This window comes from Littorina saxatilis, linkage group LG12 (assembly GCF_037325665.1).
Source record: "Littorina saxatilis isolate snail1 linkage group LG12, US_GU_Lsax_2.0, whole genome shotgun sequence".
In the NCBI taxonomy this organism is placed as follows: domain Eukaryota; kingdom Metazoa; phylum Mollusca; class Gastropoda; order Littorinimorpha; family Littorinidae; genus Littorina; species Littorina saxatilis.
The window spans coordinates 40678453-40694111 of record NC_090256.1 but is presented as its reverse complement, the minus strand read 5'-3'; the positions used below and the strand labels follow the sequence as shown (position 1 = coordinate 40694111).

The window sequence follows — 15659 nt, the reverse complement described above, 5'->3', positions numbered from 1 at the left end:
AAGTTGTTGTGTCACGATGTGAAGTTAAGAACTTTCTTTGATTTTTCAGCAAAAATGCTGAATTTGAGCGAGCTATGTTTATTTTTTGTGCCCTCTAACATAAGCAAATGTTGGCCAAATGCATGTTTCAATTTGTTGCTCATTTATTTTGCTGTAATATGTGTGTAGCGTGTCAAACGCCATTTTATTTGTGAAAATCGTGAATTGTTCATGTGAAGTTATGCGCACTTTCATGGTTTTTGTATTTTTCCTTTTGCTTTTTTTTTTCAACCCAGTTTTATTTTTCTGTTGTGTGGTTGTTGACTACTCCGACGATTACCAAAGGGGTGTGCTGGCTTTCTCTGATTTTAGTTGCATTTAGAAGCCTAAAGTTGTCGTGTCACGATGTGAAGTTATGAACTCCAAGGGGGCCTGGCAGTTTTTTTCTAATATTTATGCCAATTTATTAATTAAAAAAATCTACTTTGTTCTGCATTTTATGTATGTAAATTTGTGTTACATGTTTGCAATGATATGTTAGCTCTGCTTGCTTTTAAAACTTCTGTTAATAATATTTGACAGGAAAAAATGGGCCTGAAAATTAGCTGAGGTTGAAATACATTCTTTTACCATCTGATGTTTGGAAAAATATTTTTGATGTGCAAGTTTTATCTTGAGGCAGTTGTGTTTTACAATTATCACTTCCTTGTTTGAAAAAAAGTTGTATTTGTTCCACTTTCTAGAAATTTCTGTGAAGTTATGAACTCTCCTCTTCACAACATGTATCTACCGCATGAAATTGTTGAACATGTCTAATATGCTGTTAATTTGAAGGGAGGGATGGTTACATTATGCTGATATAAAATAAACTTGCTCTACATATATTTTATCAAGTGTTTTGTGTTGCTAAGTTTTGTGACGGTGTGAGACTTATGAACACATGCTTTCCTTTCTTCCTCAGTTTGCGGCTTGGACACATGTCACGATGACGCAAAATTACAACTTTTCCGTTTGTCACTCTTCAAGGTCACAACCAATGTATGCTTTCAAGAAAAAAATCTGTTTTTAGTAAAAGAAATGTATGTCACAGATATGGACTCCATTTCTGACTTTGGGCCATATATACAACAACAGCTGCCAGGTTTCACCCATGTATAATTATTTGCTTTGAATTGATGGGTATTTGAACTCTCAGAAACACATTAGTTCATTTAGTACATAATGTCCTACGGCCTTAGTGCCTATTAAGTTAGTGCCTATGTAAAAACCATGGGTTGTTTTGCACCCACGAGGTACTGCGCGTAAGTTTTTTAGCGGGTATTGCGAAGGTTAACCCCTTGTCTATCGATCGTAGAATAAGACGTGTCGTTGTATCATCCCATGTCTGGATCAACAGATAGAGGGGTAAAGCAAATTCTCAGAAAGGGACAAAGTGAATTTGAAAAACTCAATTGTGCTATGTTCATTGTATTTTCTTTCTTATTTGCAGGCCGAGATAGGGATGAGAAGTCCAGGGACTCGGAGTCCAGCAGGATGAGGCGCTCTCAGAGCTGCTCCCCTGGAGACAGCGACCGCAGCGAAAGGTCATGCAGGTCAAGGTCCAAGGAGAGGGCAAGAAGGTCACGATCACCCAGAGAGGATAAGCTGAAAGAAGAGAAGGAGAGGGACAAGGAGAGAGACAGGAGCAGAGAGAAGGAACGAGACAAAGACAGTGGGCGAGACAGATGCAGCAGGGACGACAACAGAGACAGAGATCCCGTTCGCACAGACAGGGAGAGGTCTTCCGGCCAAGAACGAGACCGTGACCAAGATCAGTTTGAGCGAGAGAAGAGAGACCGTGACCGCAGCCCGAGAGAGAGCAGGAGCAGAGAGGACGACCCAGACAAAGAGAGGAAAGATAGAGATTCGGAGGGGGACAGTGACAGCGGAAGAGACAGAGGTCGGGGCAGAGACGAAGGAAGGGGGAGGAACAGAGACAGAGACATAGACGCAGGAAGGGATAGAGACGGAGGAAGAGACAGAGATAAGGGAAAAAAAAGGTACCGAGAGCGAGAGGGCAGACAGCGAGAGAGAAACCAGGAGAGAGAGGACGAGGTCCGCTTTGTCAAGACCGGCTGGAGGTCAGGCGGTGACTGCGACAGGAACCGAGAGGACAGTGGGGGCCGGGGTGGTCACCGTGGCAACGACAGAAGGGACTTCCCTGGGCGCCAGGGATGCCCACCTCAGTCTTCACGCAGTCCAGGGCAGGGTGCCAGGCCAAAGACCAGCGACGGAAGGCGAGGATTTCGTCAACCAGCTGAACCTGCTAGAGGTGAGGCCTTCATCTTTTCTATATTATTTTGTATAATCAGGTGTGAAACTTTTCAGGATCCCAGGCATTTTTATATTCTGAAAGAGCTATATATACAACAACAGCTGCCAGGTTTCACCCATGTATAATTAGGTACCGGCAGTCAAAAAATGAGTCTGAAAAATCTCCTAATGTTTTGAGATGTTCTTATTCTTCTGTATAAAACAAGAATAACAAAACAAAAAGTAAGGTTCTATCTCAAATACTTCCTGAGATATCTGATTTTTAAAGTTTACAGTTAGCGTTAAGCGGTGCGTATTCACATTTTCTCCATTTTTGAGGTCACACACCATTTGAGTACTAAGTAAATGCCCATCTTAAACAAGTTTATCTTGCTAACATGTGCCTGCAGAACACAAAAATATCAATGAAATAGGATAGGATGTAGAGATACACTTGTACTGAAGCTGTCAATATTGAAAAAAAGGCTATTTGGGGGCGTGGCAAATGGCAGAAAATTGATAATTGGGCACGTTTAGGAATTTTTTTAACAAACAAAAAGACATCAAAACACATTAATTCTTCTGATTTCTACTCTCAATAGTATATACTTAAGAAATCTTCAATTACAGACATGTGGTTGTCTTCATTCAGTCACAATGAGGGAGCCAAAATCAGGAATTTCACCATTTTGACAGGCGGAAATGAAGATCGGAGGAACCCTGAAATATGCAAACTTTAACTGCCTGTAACTTTTGAACTACTGGACAAATATGCATCAAATTTTGACAGCAGTCACAAAATGCAACATACTCTTGGATACATCTCTTTTGTGGAAATTGAACACACCACTTTTGAAAGTTAATTCTTAAAAATATCAGAAAAAAGTAAAGACCTTCTGTAACGAAACTGAATCACAAATGACAGAAATCCACTTACTCACTGATTGTGATCTGCCTGGTTTTACTTATCAACAGTACTTCTCCACATACAAGTTATATTGTTCCTGGAGAGTGCTGTTTGGGACATGCCACATCCGTGCATTTGTGGAGATCGGTTCTAACAAAAAGTCCCATGCAAACACAAACACACTGCTGACGGTGTCACTGTCTTCTTTGGCTGGCCAAGAAAATCTGTTGTTGTCCAGAGAGCTCTTCTTTAAAAAGTTTACTTTTGCCTCATCTGCGCTTAGAATGTTTGTAACAGTGCCCACATGAAATGTTTCATCGTAGAACACTGCCACTGTCTGACCTGTCTGGGCAAATGAAAACCCGTCGCTATCTACTCGCTGGTCGTTCTCATGCTCTGAAGCAGAGGAGTCGGACTCTGATGGCTCGTCTTCCTCATCAAGGTTGTTGTCCACCCTGTCCCTGTGTTCTGGGAATGGGTCCTGGGACGCAAGGAACTCCTTCAGAGACTGTTCCAGGCCTGGAAGGTCCTGTGTGAGCTTCAGAAGCTCAGACTTGAATCCCAGGACATGCCGGAAAAAGCGAATCTGGGTCTTCAGAGCAGCCAGTTTTTCTCTTTGCAGAGCTTTTCGTTCTAGCAGCCTGTCGACATCACCAGCACTGCTGCAGGCTCCCCCATCTTGACGGATCTCTTGAGCAATATCTGCCTTCTCCCTTGCCTTCTTCTGTCGATCTGCCTCTGTCCGCTGCTGCTGAAGCTGTAGCTTCTGTCTTTTGCTGGCTTTCACCTCTCTGTCATTCTCTCGGTGACGCTTTCGCATTTCAGGACCACTACTGGATGCATTCAGAAGAAGTTGCCTTTGTTCCTCATTGGACTTCTGGTTGAACCAAGCCTTCATTGTTTTGTTCCGTTTCAACATGGTCAGAGTGCTGTGGTGGTGGACTGAGGAGTTGCGGTGCGTGTAAATGGAAATATCGAGATCCCCAAAGCAGGCTTCTCCCAAGAGGTTGGTGATGTGTGAATGCCGCAGCCGCTCCAACACTTGTGGATCCTGAACAGCATGGTATCGGCCACCAGGCAGGAAGTCGTCCAACTGTCGCTCAGTGACAGCAACAAAGTTGACACAGAAGTGGCTGAAGGCACGCTGCACTTTCTGTTGTGTCGCCTCATCCAGATCTAGGAGTGCTGCAAGTGACGATGCGTCTGGTACTTGGATACTGAAGAGTGATGGCACATGGGGGCTGAAAATGGAGGCACTGTCATCTCTCCACTCTCTCAGCTGTGCGTGCAGCTCCACAACAGGCAAGAAAAACTCTGCATAGCTCGTCTCCCCAGCACACAGTAGAGTCCAGTAAGGTCCTGTGATCCTCTCGTAGACCATGGCAAGCGTGGCAACAAAAACGTTCACCTCTTCACTCTGGGCATCCTTCAACACACTTTCCAGCTTCTGGTTCCTGCTCGGCATGTAATCTGACAGGAACTCTATGATGTCGTCACGGTGTGCCAGCAGCTTTGTTGCACCATAAAAGATGCTGTTAAACCGGTTAGATTTGAAGCTTGGCACAGTAGACGTCTTGTTGGTCATCTCACAGTATGCAAGCCATGCATCTCTGCAGCCACATTGATCATCGCCCCTGGGTCCTAGAACCTCGCAGGCCATCCGCACATAGCGAACAGCTGCTGCCTCCTTTGCCTGCCAATGTCCAAACTGAGCTGCGTTGTCTCGGCCAATACGCTGCTGCCCCCACTCGGTCTGTAGTTCTTTCAGTGACTTCTCTGCACTTGTGCCTGAAACAGTCAGAATTAAGAATATAAGATACAGCATTCAGTGATTCACACACATTTGCTGACATTGTAGAGATACAAAGTGATACTAGATAGTAATACAGAACAAACACACAGTTTAAAATACAGACTTAAAAATGTATCATTTACACATTACATTTACAGCACACTCTGCATAGAGGTTAACCTTTATAATAGACACAGACACTGATACAGTGAAACACATGTACAAAGCTGTGAAATGTGTTTACTCACCAAGTCCAAGCAAGTAATGGGCGTTGCAGTACAGGAACTGGAGATCCTCCTCTGTCCCCAGGGTTGCCTTTCTGAGGTCGTTGAAGTCTTTCTTCATGAGCTTGTTTGGAGCGGCTCTGTCAGACATCAGTCCTGAACACTTCTGCAGAGCTGCTTTGAAGCAGCGTTCTGTGTCGTCTTTGTCGTAGACTTGCGCCACTTCTTGGAGGAGACTGACGGTAACATCCACAAGAGTCTTGGCGTCTTCTGTAGCTACCTCTGTGAATCCACAGCTGAGGGACCCTGCACTTGTGGTCACTTGTTGACCCACATATTTCCGGTGGTCCCGTGTTGTTCCGTCAAAATGAATATCAAAATTGTCAGAGTCAAGCACAGTCTCGGCAACATGGTATTTAGCCAGGTAGTGCCCTTGATCCGCAAACCGCAGAGATGTGCGTTCAGATGGTACATCTTTGTCGTCGATATCGGTGTGGAACAGATTGCGCGCAACTGTTTGGATGACATGGCCACTGTTCTTTGCAGAAACCCCACAAGAAATGAGTCCAATGGTAGTTTTGATGACATCATGCGTGAATTTCTTCCTGGGGCCCTCCTCTGTTGTCTTCACAGTATGTACTACAGCTTCTTCAAGAAGATCAGCAGTCAGCTGATTATGTCTGTCCAAGTCTTGTTGTCGCTTCTCCTTCACACTGTTCAATTTGGCTCTCAGACTTGAATTAGCAGTCTGACACAACTTGAGTTTGTGCTTCAGACGCTCAATTGTTTGAATGCACCCACCATCCTCATGATCTTTCAGATTTTCTTCTCTCTTTTTTAAGTTGGTTTCCTGCCTTTTCAGTCTCTTGTAAAAGTTTGTTTGCCGAATTTTGCCGATGTACTCCTTGGCACTGCACAACTGGGTTTCCACACATTTTATGTGAGATGCACTACGTTCAGCTTTGCCTTGAAGTTTTGTCAAGTCTGCCTGCAAGATGGTTACGCTTTGAGTTTTCTCTTTGAGAAGGTCCTTGTAAATCATCTCTCGGTTCTTTGCTTCCAACAGACTCCCACTGAGCTCTTCATTGCTCCTGCGTAGTGCAGCTAACTGCCTGCCACTTGATGCAATCTTTAGATGAGTCAATTCATCTCCGGTTGGATGGTCAGCTGGGGGTGTTGCAGGTGCATTCTCTATTGCACAAGGCACAACAGACGGGACAGTAGGCATCGCAGATACCAGGGGAAAATGAGACTGCTGTTGAAATAAATAGTCTTTCAGCTTCGCCTCGTTGTTGCCTCTGTGCAGACTTTTAGAGAAAGTGTCATATGGTTTGCGTACTTTGTCGAGTCTTGCTCTAAGCTGCTTGTCAGACAAGTCTGAAATGTTAAGTCCAACATGTGTAAACCACTGCCTGCACAAAGTATGCCTCTCGTCTTTCTGGAACATGAGTAAGTCAATTAGTGTCCCATTTGTCACTAGTTCTGTAGGGCTGGGCAGGTCACACAGAGAGTCAGGAGACAGAAGATGGCGTCTTGTAAGTCACAACTTCTGCAAGAAGGGCCCAATGTTTCTGGTATTAATTTCCTCGCCCACATCAGCATACACAAATGCAACAATATCACCTTCACTAGAGTGGACTTCAGCAGCTTGTTTGTTTGCACGCCTGACCTCTTCCTTCAGGGTTGTATGAAGAAGAAGACTGTTGTCACAGATGGAAGAAAACAGAGTCTCCATATCCTCCCATGATTTCCCAAGCTGAAGCCGCAACTGATCAAGTTGGATGAGGAGACGATTTGTAAGGACTTGATGCTTGGGGAGGGCAACTTTTCTTCCTCGTCCTGCGCTTGACATCCATCTGCTTAGTCGATCAAAGTTGTCATCTTCTGAATAAAATAAAAACAAAACTCATGAGTAAATTGACATCTTTAAATCAAATGGTTTGTCTCATCTGTGTTTTGTTTTGAACTCTATGATAATAGTTACTTCACTTTTGCTCTAAAAATTTTTTTTTAAAAGAGAGAGAGAGAGAGCACTTAAATGTGGACTTTTGCACTTCTAAAACTATATCTGAGAAGCAATTGCGTGTAAACAAGGTGCACTTTTCACGTAAAGAATTATTTCTTTCAGGCTACAACACGAAAAAAGCCAAATAGTAGAAAACGAAACCTGACTGAGTTATTCTTTGAAACCTTCGACGCCTTACTTCCGGTCTAACACTTTCGTACACAACAGTCAATATCTACGCTTAAATGTGCCATCCTGTTACAATAATGACAAAAATACTATCAAATAAGTTCAAAGTATCAACCAAAGTACATAAAGTCAACAGGAAAGACAGCAAGAAAAATAAAAAGCTTCGACACCAGTAGCGTATGAGCGAAACACAGTACAATTTCAGACCGGTCCACTTCACCACTTTGATTTACAATCTACACGAAGATACAGACAAGAGAAACAAAATATAGGCCTAAGCTTCTTTAGATAACTTTAATACAACAAAACAAAACAATATTTACCGATGAAAGGCCTGAATGCGTTGAGCCAAGGGTAATCTGTACTGTTCTCAATCGCAGCATTTGAACCTCGATTCGCCATTGTTGACATGCGAACATGTGTGTGGTTTGAATGTGAAGGTCGGCTTTCCCGGCTTGCGATTGGCTCCCATTGACCTGACCTCTTAGTTTCGTATATCACTGTTTTCAGCAGAAAACAAGCTTTCCAGCGCACTATAAGACTTGCAGTGTATTTTGTACGGTTTGTGAGATACAAAGGTTTAAAAACAAGCAATAGTTTTGAACTAAAAGTTCAAAATTTTCCATCCATTCTTTGGGAATAAAACTTATACGAAAACAATCTACAGGAAGAGATGAACCAAAATATGGTAATTATATGCTAATTTGAAGGTTGTGGGGTCAAGGAGAAAAGAATTTCCCCAACAGCTGTAGATCGTGGTTCAAAGCAACGCGAGAAAAGGAGCGTCAGCCACCGAGGGATTTGCCGACCGTGGTCAAGTTTGGAATTAAATTTCTCTCTCACACACTCATATTTGACAAAACAAGACACATTAATAAAAGATTGAAAAAATGATCTTTATTTTGATACCATTTTTTTTAAAATTTGGTTAGTAATTGCTGAAGCAGAGTAAGTTGAAAAGTGCCATATTTCACTCAAGTTTTGCCTTTCCCGCACTGCTGCTGATAGCACTGCTGGTACCTAGTATAATTATTTGCTTTGAATTGATGGGTCATTGAACTCTCAGAAACACATTAGTTCATTGAGTGTAATGTCCTTTGGTCTTACCTGACTGAAAAGTGTTTTGTAAGTGTCTGATGTGCATTTTTTTAAAGTTTTTAGATGACCAGCGCTTTTTAATCATATGTGTGTGTGTCCATGCATCTTAACATCATTGTGGGGTAATGTGTGTATTTAATCCAAAGCCAAGGTTGTGGTGGTACACACACATTGAGAGGTAGTCATTGTGTTAGCTCTGACAAATCTGTGCGTCTTTTTCAACTTCAATTTATGTTTCCTTCATTGTCAACCATATCTGAAAGAGAACACTACTGGGCAAAGAAGCAAAAATGAAGCGGTGCACACTTTCATATGATTGTGTGAAAAATATTAAACTGTGTGTGTGTGCGTTCATCTACCTTACGTTAGCAGGTAGTGTGTGTATCTATTCACTGGGTCTATGGGGTATCTAAAATTTATGAAGAAGGGGTGCACACTATCCCCACCTTTTCCATTTCCATTGATCCCTATGTGTAACCTACATTCATACCAAGTTTTATCAAATTGTCCTGAATTCTGATCAGTGTCTGATGTGCATTTTTTTTAAAGTTTTTTAGATGACCAGCGCTTTTTAATCATATGTGTGTGTGTCCATGCATCTTAACATCATTGTGGGGTAATGTGTATATTTAATCCAAAGCCAAGGTTGTGGTGGTACACACACATTGTGAGGTAGTCATTGTGTTAGCTCTGACAAATCTGTGCGCCTTTTTCAACTTCAATTTATGTTTCCTTCATTGTCAACCATATCTGAAAGAGAACACTACTGGGCAAAGAAGCAAAAATGAAGCGGTGCACACTTTCATATGATTGTGTGAAAAATATTAAACTGTGTGTGTGTGCGTTCATCTACCTTACGTTAGCAGGTAGTGTGTGTATCTATTCACTGGGTCTATGGGGTATCTAAAATTTATGAAGAAGGGGTGCACACTATCCCCACCTTTTCAATTTCCATTGATCCCTATGTGTAACCTACATTCATACCAAGTTTTATCAAATTGTCCTGAATTCTGATCAGTGTCTGATATGCATTTTTTTTAAAGTTTTTAGATGACCAGCGCTTTTTAATCATATGTGTGTGTGTCCATGCATCTTAACATCATTGTGGGGTAATGTGTGTATTTAATCCAAAGCCAAGGTTGTGGTGGTACACACACATTGTGAGGTAGTCATTGTGTTAGCTCTGACAAATCTGTGCGTCTTTTTCAACTTCAATTTATGTTTCCTTCATTGTCAGCCATATCTGAAAGAGAACACTACTGGGCAAAGAAGCAAAAATGAAGTGGTGCACACTTTCATATGATTGTGTGAAAAATATTAAACTGTGTGTGTGTGCGTTCATCTACCTTACGTTAGCAGGTAGTGTGTGTATCCATTCACTGGGTCTATGGGGTATCTAAAATTTATGAAGAAGGGGTGCACACTATCCCCACCTTTTCCATTTCCATTGATCCCTATGTGTAACCTACATTCATACCAAGTTTTTATCAAGTTGTCCTGAATTCTGATCAGAGTATCTTAACAACCTTAACATGTATTTTTGACTCACATGCGAAGCAAAGTGAGTCTATGTACTCACCCTAGTCGTCCGGGCGGCCGGCCGTCCGTCCGTCCGTCCGAAAACTTAAACGTTGGAATTTTCTCAGACACTATTAGGCCTATCAGCACCAAATGTGGCATGATGGTGCATGGTGACAAGGCCTCAAAAAACATACATGGTAACTTGACCTTGCATCAAGGTCAAGGTCACAGGGGCCATAAATGTTGTCTCAAAAACAGCTATTTTTCACATTTTCCCAATTTTCTCCCAAGCTATTGATAATGGCTACCTCACCTATACGTGGTTTATAGATCAAAGTAAGCCCTATCTTTTGATATAAGTTTGGTTGATCTTGCTGCAAGATCAAGGTCACAGGGGTCCTTCAAATTTGGATTGTATGCATATTTTAAAGTGACCTTGACCCTTAACTATGGAAGTTAACTCTTCCAAACTTTCCTAATTGGGTGAGGCACATGTTATTCTTTCATACTGATACACTTTTGGTTACGTATCTTCAAGGTCAAGGTCACTTTGACCGCTCTGAATTGTGACCAAAACAGGTCTGTGAACCACTAAAATTGACCTTGTCTCTTGGTAGAAACTCATACTAAACACTGTTGTGCTTCTGGTTGTTAAAATTAACAGTCTTGTCTTGGGTGACCTTGACCTTGGGTGAAGGTCATGTGTATTTAGGTAGGAAAAATTTGCAAAAGTTGCAAAAAAATGTGTTCTTAGTGTAATTTGCCATGTTGTTGTTTGACCTTGACCTTCAAGGTCACTTGAAAGTCAAGGTCATATTGAGGTCAAGGTCATGCATGTGAGTCGTATGAGCTTTGCTCTTGTTTTTTTCTTTGGCCTAATTAAATCTGTTTGTTTCCAGAGTGGTCTTCTTACAGCGACTCGGACGATGACTATCTTCCCGGCTCAGAAGATGACACTGACTCGAGCAACAATGACGCCACAGCACCATGTGGAGTGCCAGGGACCACCAGTGAATCCGATGAGTCCATCATCTTTCCCTTTCTACGTAAATCTGATGGTTAGTTAGTCTCATCCTTTTTTTATTAGCATTCGTATTACGTTAAAAAGGTTGAATAAGGATTACATGTGGATAACAATCATGTAGTTTCTAAAAAAGAGGTAAGTTTTCTTTGATAAGTGTTTTTGTTTTGTTATGGAATTTTTTGTTGTATTCCATTGTAATTAAAGACTGAGGTATGTTGACAGCAATTTGAGCAAGTAATAAAGTTAACATGAACGGTGTGGGGGTGGGGGTAATCATGTGTAATGTTACACTGATTGACTGCACATGCCTATGCCATGTACATTCTATTGGTCCACGGCAAACTGACCTTTGACATCGGCCATTGTCGGAGATGTGATCGAGCGGTGGGACCATTTTGGTTTCACCAATTCCGAACTCTGTTTTTAGTTTGTCTGTCTGCTGGGCTATAAGCAATATGTAATAATATTTCTGACTCTAGCTAAAAAAAATTCAGTAAGTTGTGAATAAAAAAATAAAAGTATGCGTTCTTGTGTGTGTGTGTGAACAGGTGCAAGGTGGTCACCAGGTATTCCATCTGAATCTCTAAAAGCTGCAGGTCTCTACACCTCATCACAGCCACCCTCTTCTTCATCGTCCAGAAGCATCACTCGACCAAGCGGGAGTAAATCTTCATCCCAGCCAGCATCTAAACCTTCATCGTCGACCAATACTCGACCAAGCGGCATAAGAATCCATATTGCCGCAAATACAAATGGCAAAAGAGTGTACGATAAAGAGAACTGGTGCAAGTTCTGTAACTCCCCAAGCACCAACCTCGCTAAACACCAGTTTTCGAAACATAAGAAGGAACCTGAAATAGTGGAAATTTTGTCTAACCCCAAGAACTCAGCAGAAAGGCGTTTTCTGCTGGAAAGAGTGCGGAACCTTGGTAACTATTATTACAACTGTCGCGTTCTTAAAAAAAACAAGGGTAAACTAATACCCTGGCGATCACCCTCAGAAAAAGTGAACCCTCTGTGCTACATCCCCTGTGAATTTTGCCTGGGCTTCTTTGTAAGAAACGAACTGTGGCGGCACCAACAACGCTGCAAATTCCGGAAAACTTCAAAAAACGGAAGAAACGTCATATCCAGAGCTGAATCTTTGCTTCCATCCAACATGGAGTGCAGCGGAGGCTAGAAGGAAAACATTTTTGATGGCATGCATTCTGATGGCTTCACTTTTGTTGCTAAAAGAGATCACCTCATTGTGAAGTTCGGCGAAAAACTGTATCAGAAACATGGCCACTTGCAGCACAGACGACAATTCATGCGGCAAAAAATCAGAGAGCTTGCCCGGTTCTTGTTGGTAGCCAGAGAAGAGGACTCTACAATCACAGCACTTCAATCTTGTATTCGTCCCGACAAGTTCCTTGTGGTGATTTCTGCTGTCAAAAAACTCTGTGGGTATGATTCACTCACACATGTTTATGAAAATCCATCACTGGCCCTTAAGATTGGGCATTCTCTCAAGAAGTGTGCGACAATTCTGAGAAGTCAAGCACTCATAGAGGGAAACAGTGAACTGCAGCAAGTGTCTGCGGACTTCGTGGATCTATGCGATTCTGACTGGAAAGAACACATCTCATCTGCTGCCCTCTCAACATTGGCCTCAAAGCAAAACAACAAGCCACATGTTCTGCCACTGACGGAAGACATGAAGAAAGTGACAAAATATATGGCGGAGGAAAGGGAACGGTGCTTGAACACCCTGAGGTCAGAGCCAACAGTTGCAGCATGGCATGCTCTTGCTAAGGTTTCACTGTCGAACATCATCATGTTCAATCGTCGCAGGAGTGGTGAAGCTGCCAGGATTTTGCTTACAGACTTTGAAGCGGCAAAGGAGAAAACATGGCGGACAGGTAGCTCCGCTCTGCTGCTCGTGGCTGTGAATTTTGTGAAATCTACATGTGCTACTGTCAACTTTTTTCCGACAGCCGCGTCAGCGATTTTGACAGGACCATGTCAAAATTGTGTCATGTTCATTCATTTTGTTTTCCTACTTTGTATAAAAACGTTTATGACCTCTTTGTTTACCTGCTTTTCGCTATAGCTTTCCCCTGTTTTTCGCTCCTTAACCACTGTTGTTCCCTTTTAGAGAGAGAGACCCGTTCACTGATGCTTGTCCCATGCCTAGCTACCGATGCCCAGCCCTGGTTCTTCTTCTTCAAAGAAGTTGTAACCTAAATTTTGAATGCCTTTAGACATCGTTAATTTCAGATCCAGGGTTGGTTGTTTTTACGCAATATCGGTCAGGTGCTCGCAAAAATTGTTTTTTCTTGATCTTGACACCGTCCTGGTATATATGTTTTTAGTTTTTCACGGACAAAATGGTTTTCGAACAGCTCTCTTCATCTTTTTCCATGCACATTTCTTGTGTGTGTACTACGAGAAAAATATTGAATGTTTCAACTCCACACCCTTAAACCCCATACCCGACTCAAAATCGCAACCTTCCTATTTTAGTCAACCAATTGGAAGTAAGCGTTACGGGCATATGCTTTGGAACATTATATTCGTGCATAGTTTTGTGACACATGTTGAAAAGATATTCCCGTTTCGTTTCCGATCTATGTTTTTGAATGTCCCAGTGCGTCCCTATCGCCAATTTGTTTGAATGGTAGTGATGTGCAAGTATGGATCCGGTGGTTTCACCATGAAATTTGACAGTAAGTGACTTTTTTGACTCTCATACTTTTTGTTCTATACGTGAATTAACAGGGTGCTCATGGATGATATCTTTAGTATACACACCTGATTCATTTTAGAAGTGAATTGTGCTGTTTAAATTCGTATTTAAATTGAATCGAAACGTAACAGACCGATTTCTTTGTGCACCCTGTGCGGGGCAGGTAGGGTATGGGCAGGTTGGGTCAGTGACTCGACCTGCCCCGTCATTACCCAACCTGCCCCTTCTTTACATATAGAGAATACTACATGGCTTGCTGTGTCGTACCAGATTTACACGAGTTTTTTTAATTTAATATTGAACTGCGAGCGAAAGCCATGTAGTATTCTGTTTATCCTACATATTTTACTTACGTGTATTTAACTGAAAATGTCCTGCAGTCGAGGCATTGTAAAAGCTGGTTGGCCTTGAGACCTGGGTCAATGATCGGTACTTGCAATCTGAACACAGCTGCCTGTCCAGACACTGACCTTCTTACCCGGGGTCAATGACCGAGTTTTTATATGAGAGGAAAGTCTCTGAAGGATTGGTCAGCGCAGAATAAGATAAGAGAGGGGTTGAAGTGAATAGCGCAAAGAGGGGGGAGGGAGGGGGGGTAGTAGCTATTTTGACTGCTGATGCAATCGCCAGCGGCTCGTGGCACTGGAGGGGTGGTGACACGGTCAAGTGAGGCGGAGAGGGGTAGCTGTCTAGCCACTGTGTCTGGCCTTGATTGGTGGTAGTCCTGAGTCCTTCTCAAAGTGGGGGGGGGGGGGGGGGGGATGAGTGGGCAGTAGAGAAGTGACAGACGACTTTGTGCTTCAGCGAAATTTGAACCCGCACGGCGGGCGATTTCAGCAGAATTTCGAACCCGCCCGACGCGATTTGAACCCGCCGGGGGCGATCGGGCGACCGCCAATATTCAGCCCTGTAAGCAGTGGAAAAACAGGTCCCTGCCAGACTTGCTTGACATGACCTCATTTACATGATATACACACGTGTGATTTGAACGATTATTATCTCACGAGTGTCTCTCTCACGTATGTAGGATAAATTTGTTATTGCATGAAATATGAATCATAGGTGAATTTGTTTGTATGTACGCGCGCGATTGTGTGTTGATGGGTGCGTGTATTTCATGTGTATGAGTTATAAATATTGTTTGTGTTACAGAATGACAGGTTTTGTTTATTGCAACAGCAACGGCACCATTTGTATTCAACCCTGACCTCTTATTTCAGTTATGTTTTTAATAACAACACGCACAGACATGCGAAGTTATGTTATTTTCCATTGATGTTTTTTAATATTATTTTTTGCTTCGTGTTTGTTTTTGGTAAGTTGTTACTATTGGCAATTTTCTTGTTCTTCTTTGTTTGGTTGGTTGTTTTCATATCTCAATTATGTACACAGGTTAATTGTGGTATCGTTCAGCTAGTCAATTTATTAATTTACCTTTATTTTGGCAGGATAATAGCTGTTTTTCTCAAGTTGACCCAACCTTCCCCACAGGGGTACCCAACCTGCCCCGTGGTGGGGCAGGTTGGGTATTTTTGGTGACCTTTTTATTTATCGTTTATCTCTCATGATTAGAACGATTTATTTTCGAATGTTGAATTATTGTATTGCAAAAGGATTAAAGTTTTCTTAAAAAGTTGTTTGAAATGTTTTCACTGGTTAATCTTTGAATGAGAGTGAAAAAGGATTTTTTTGACCCTACCTGCCCCACCCTCCCCTACACCATACACAACACTCCACTACAGGCACACAGTACATGTACACTAATAGACAGTACTACACTATAGGCACACAGTACACTCATACACAACACTACACTACAGACACACAGCACATTCATCCACAACTCATTCTTCCTTCCAAAATCAAGAATTCAATACATGTACCAGTTTACCATATCATT

General features: G+C 42.2%; 2 protein-coding genes across 3 annotated transcripts; one reads left to right on the top strand and one right to left on the bottom strand.

The window, feature by feature from the left end:
- The first annotated feature begins 936 nt into the window (after positions 1-936).
- LOC138981949 (uncharacterized) lies at positions 937-15396 on the top strand. The gene is made up of 3 exons (XM_070355133.1): positions 937-2290; positions 10907-11065; positions 11580-15396. Exons 1-3 carry the CDS (start codon positions 1360-1362, stop codon positions 12209-12211), a joined length of 1722 nt encoding a protein of 573 aa, XP_070211234.1. The 5' UTR covers positions 937-1359; the 3' UTR covers positions 12212-15396.
- Positions 2340-8005, bottom strand: LOC138981947 (uncharacterized). Of its 2 annotated transcripts, XM_070355131.1 has the most exons (3): positions 7712-8005; positions 5219-7078; positions 2340-4966 (listed from the first exon to the last, which is right to left on the bottom strand). In XM_070355131.1, exons 2-3 carry the CDS (start codon positions 6639-6641, stop codon positions 3240-3242), a joined length of 3150 nt encoding a protein of 1049 aa, XP_070211232.1. In that variant the 5' UTR covers positions 6642-7078; positions 7712-8005; the 3' UTR covers positions 2340-3239. The 2 variants fall into 2 exon arrangements, with proteins under 2 accessions (XP_070211232.1, XP_070211233.1); XM_070355132.1 differs by lacking the exon at positions 7712-8005 and having other exon boundaries at positions 5219-7586.
- Positions 15397-15659: the final 263 nt, after the last annotated feature.

Excerpts from the sequence above, each read along its gene's own strand:
- LOC138981949 (XM_070355133.1), top strand. The coding sequence starts at position 1,360 with ATGTCTGGATCAACAGATAGAGGGGTAAAGCAAATTCTCAGAAAGGGA. Across the intron at positions 2,291-10,906 it reads ACCAGCTGAACCTGCTAGAG|AGTGGTCTTCTTACAGCGAC; the intron begins GTGAGGCCTTCA and ends GTTTGTTTCCAG. Across the intron at positions 11,066-11,579 it reads CTTTCTACGTAAATCTGATG|GTGCAAGGTGGTCACCAGGT; the intron begins GTTAGTTAGTCT and ends GTGTGTGAACAG.
- LOC138981947 (XM_070355131.1), bottom strand. The coding sequence starts at position 6,641 with ATGTTCCAGAAAGACGAGAGGCATACTTTGTGCAGGCAGTGGTTTACA. Across the intron at positions 4,967-5,218 it reads CCATTACTTGCTTGGACTTG|GCACAAGTGCAGAGAAGTCA; the intron begins GTGAGTAAACAC and ends TGACTGTTTCAG.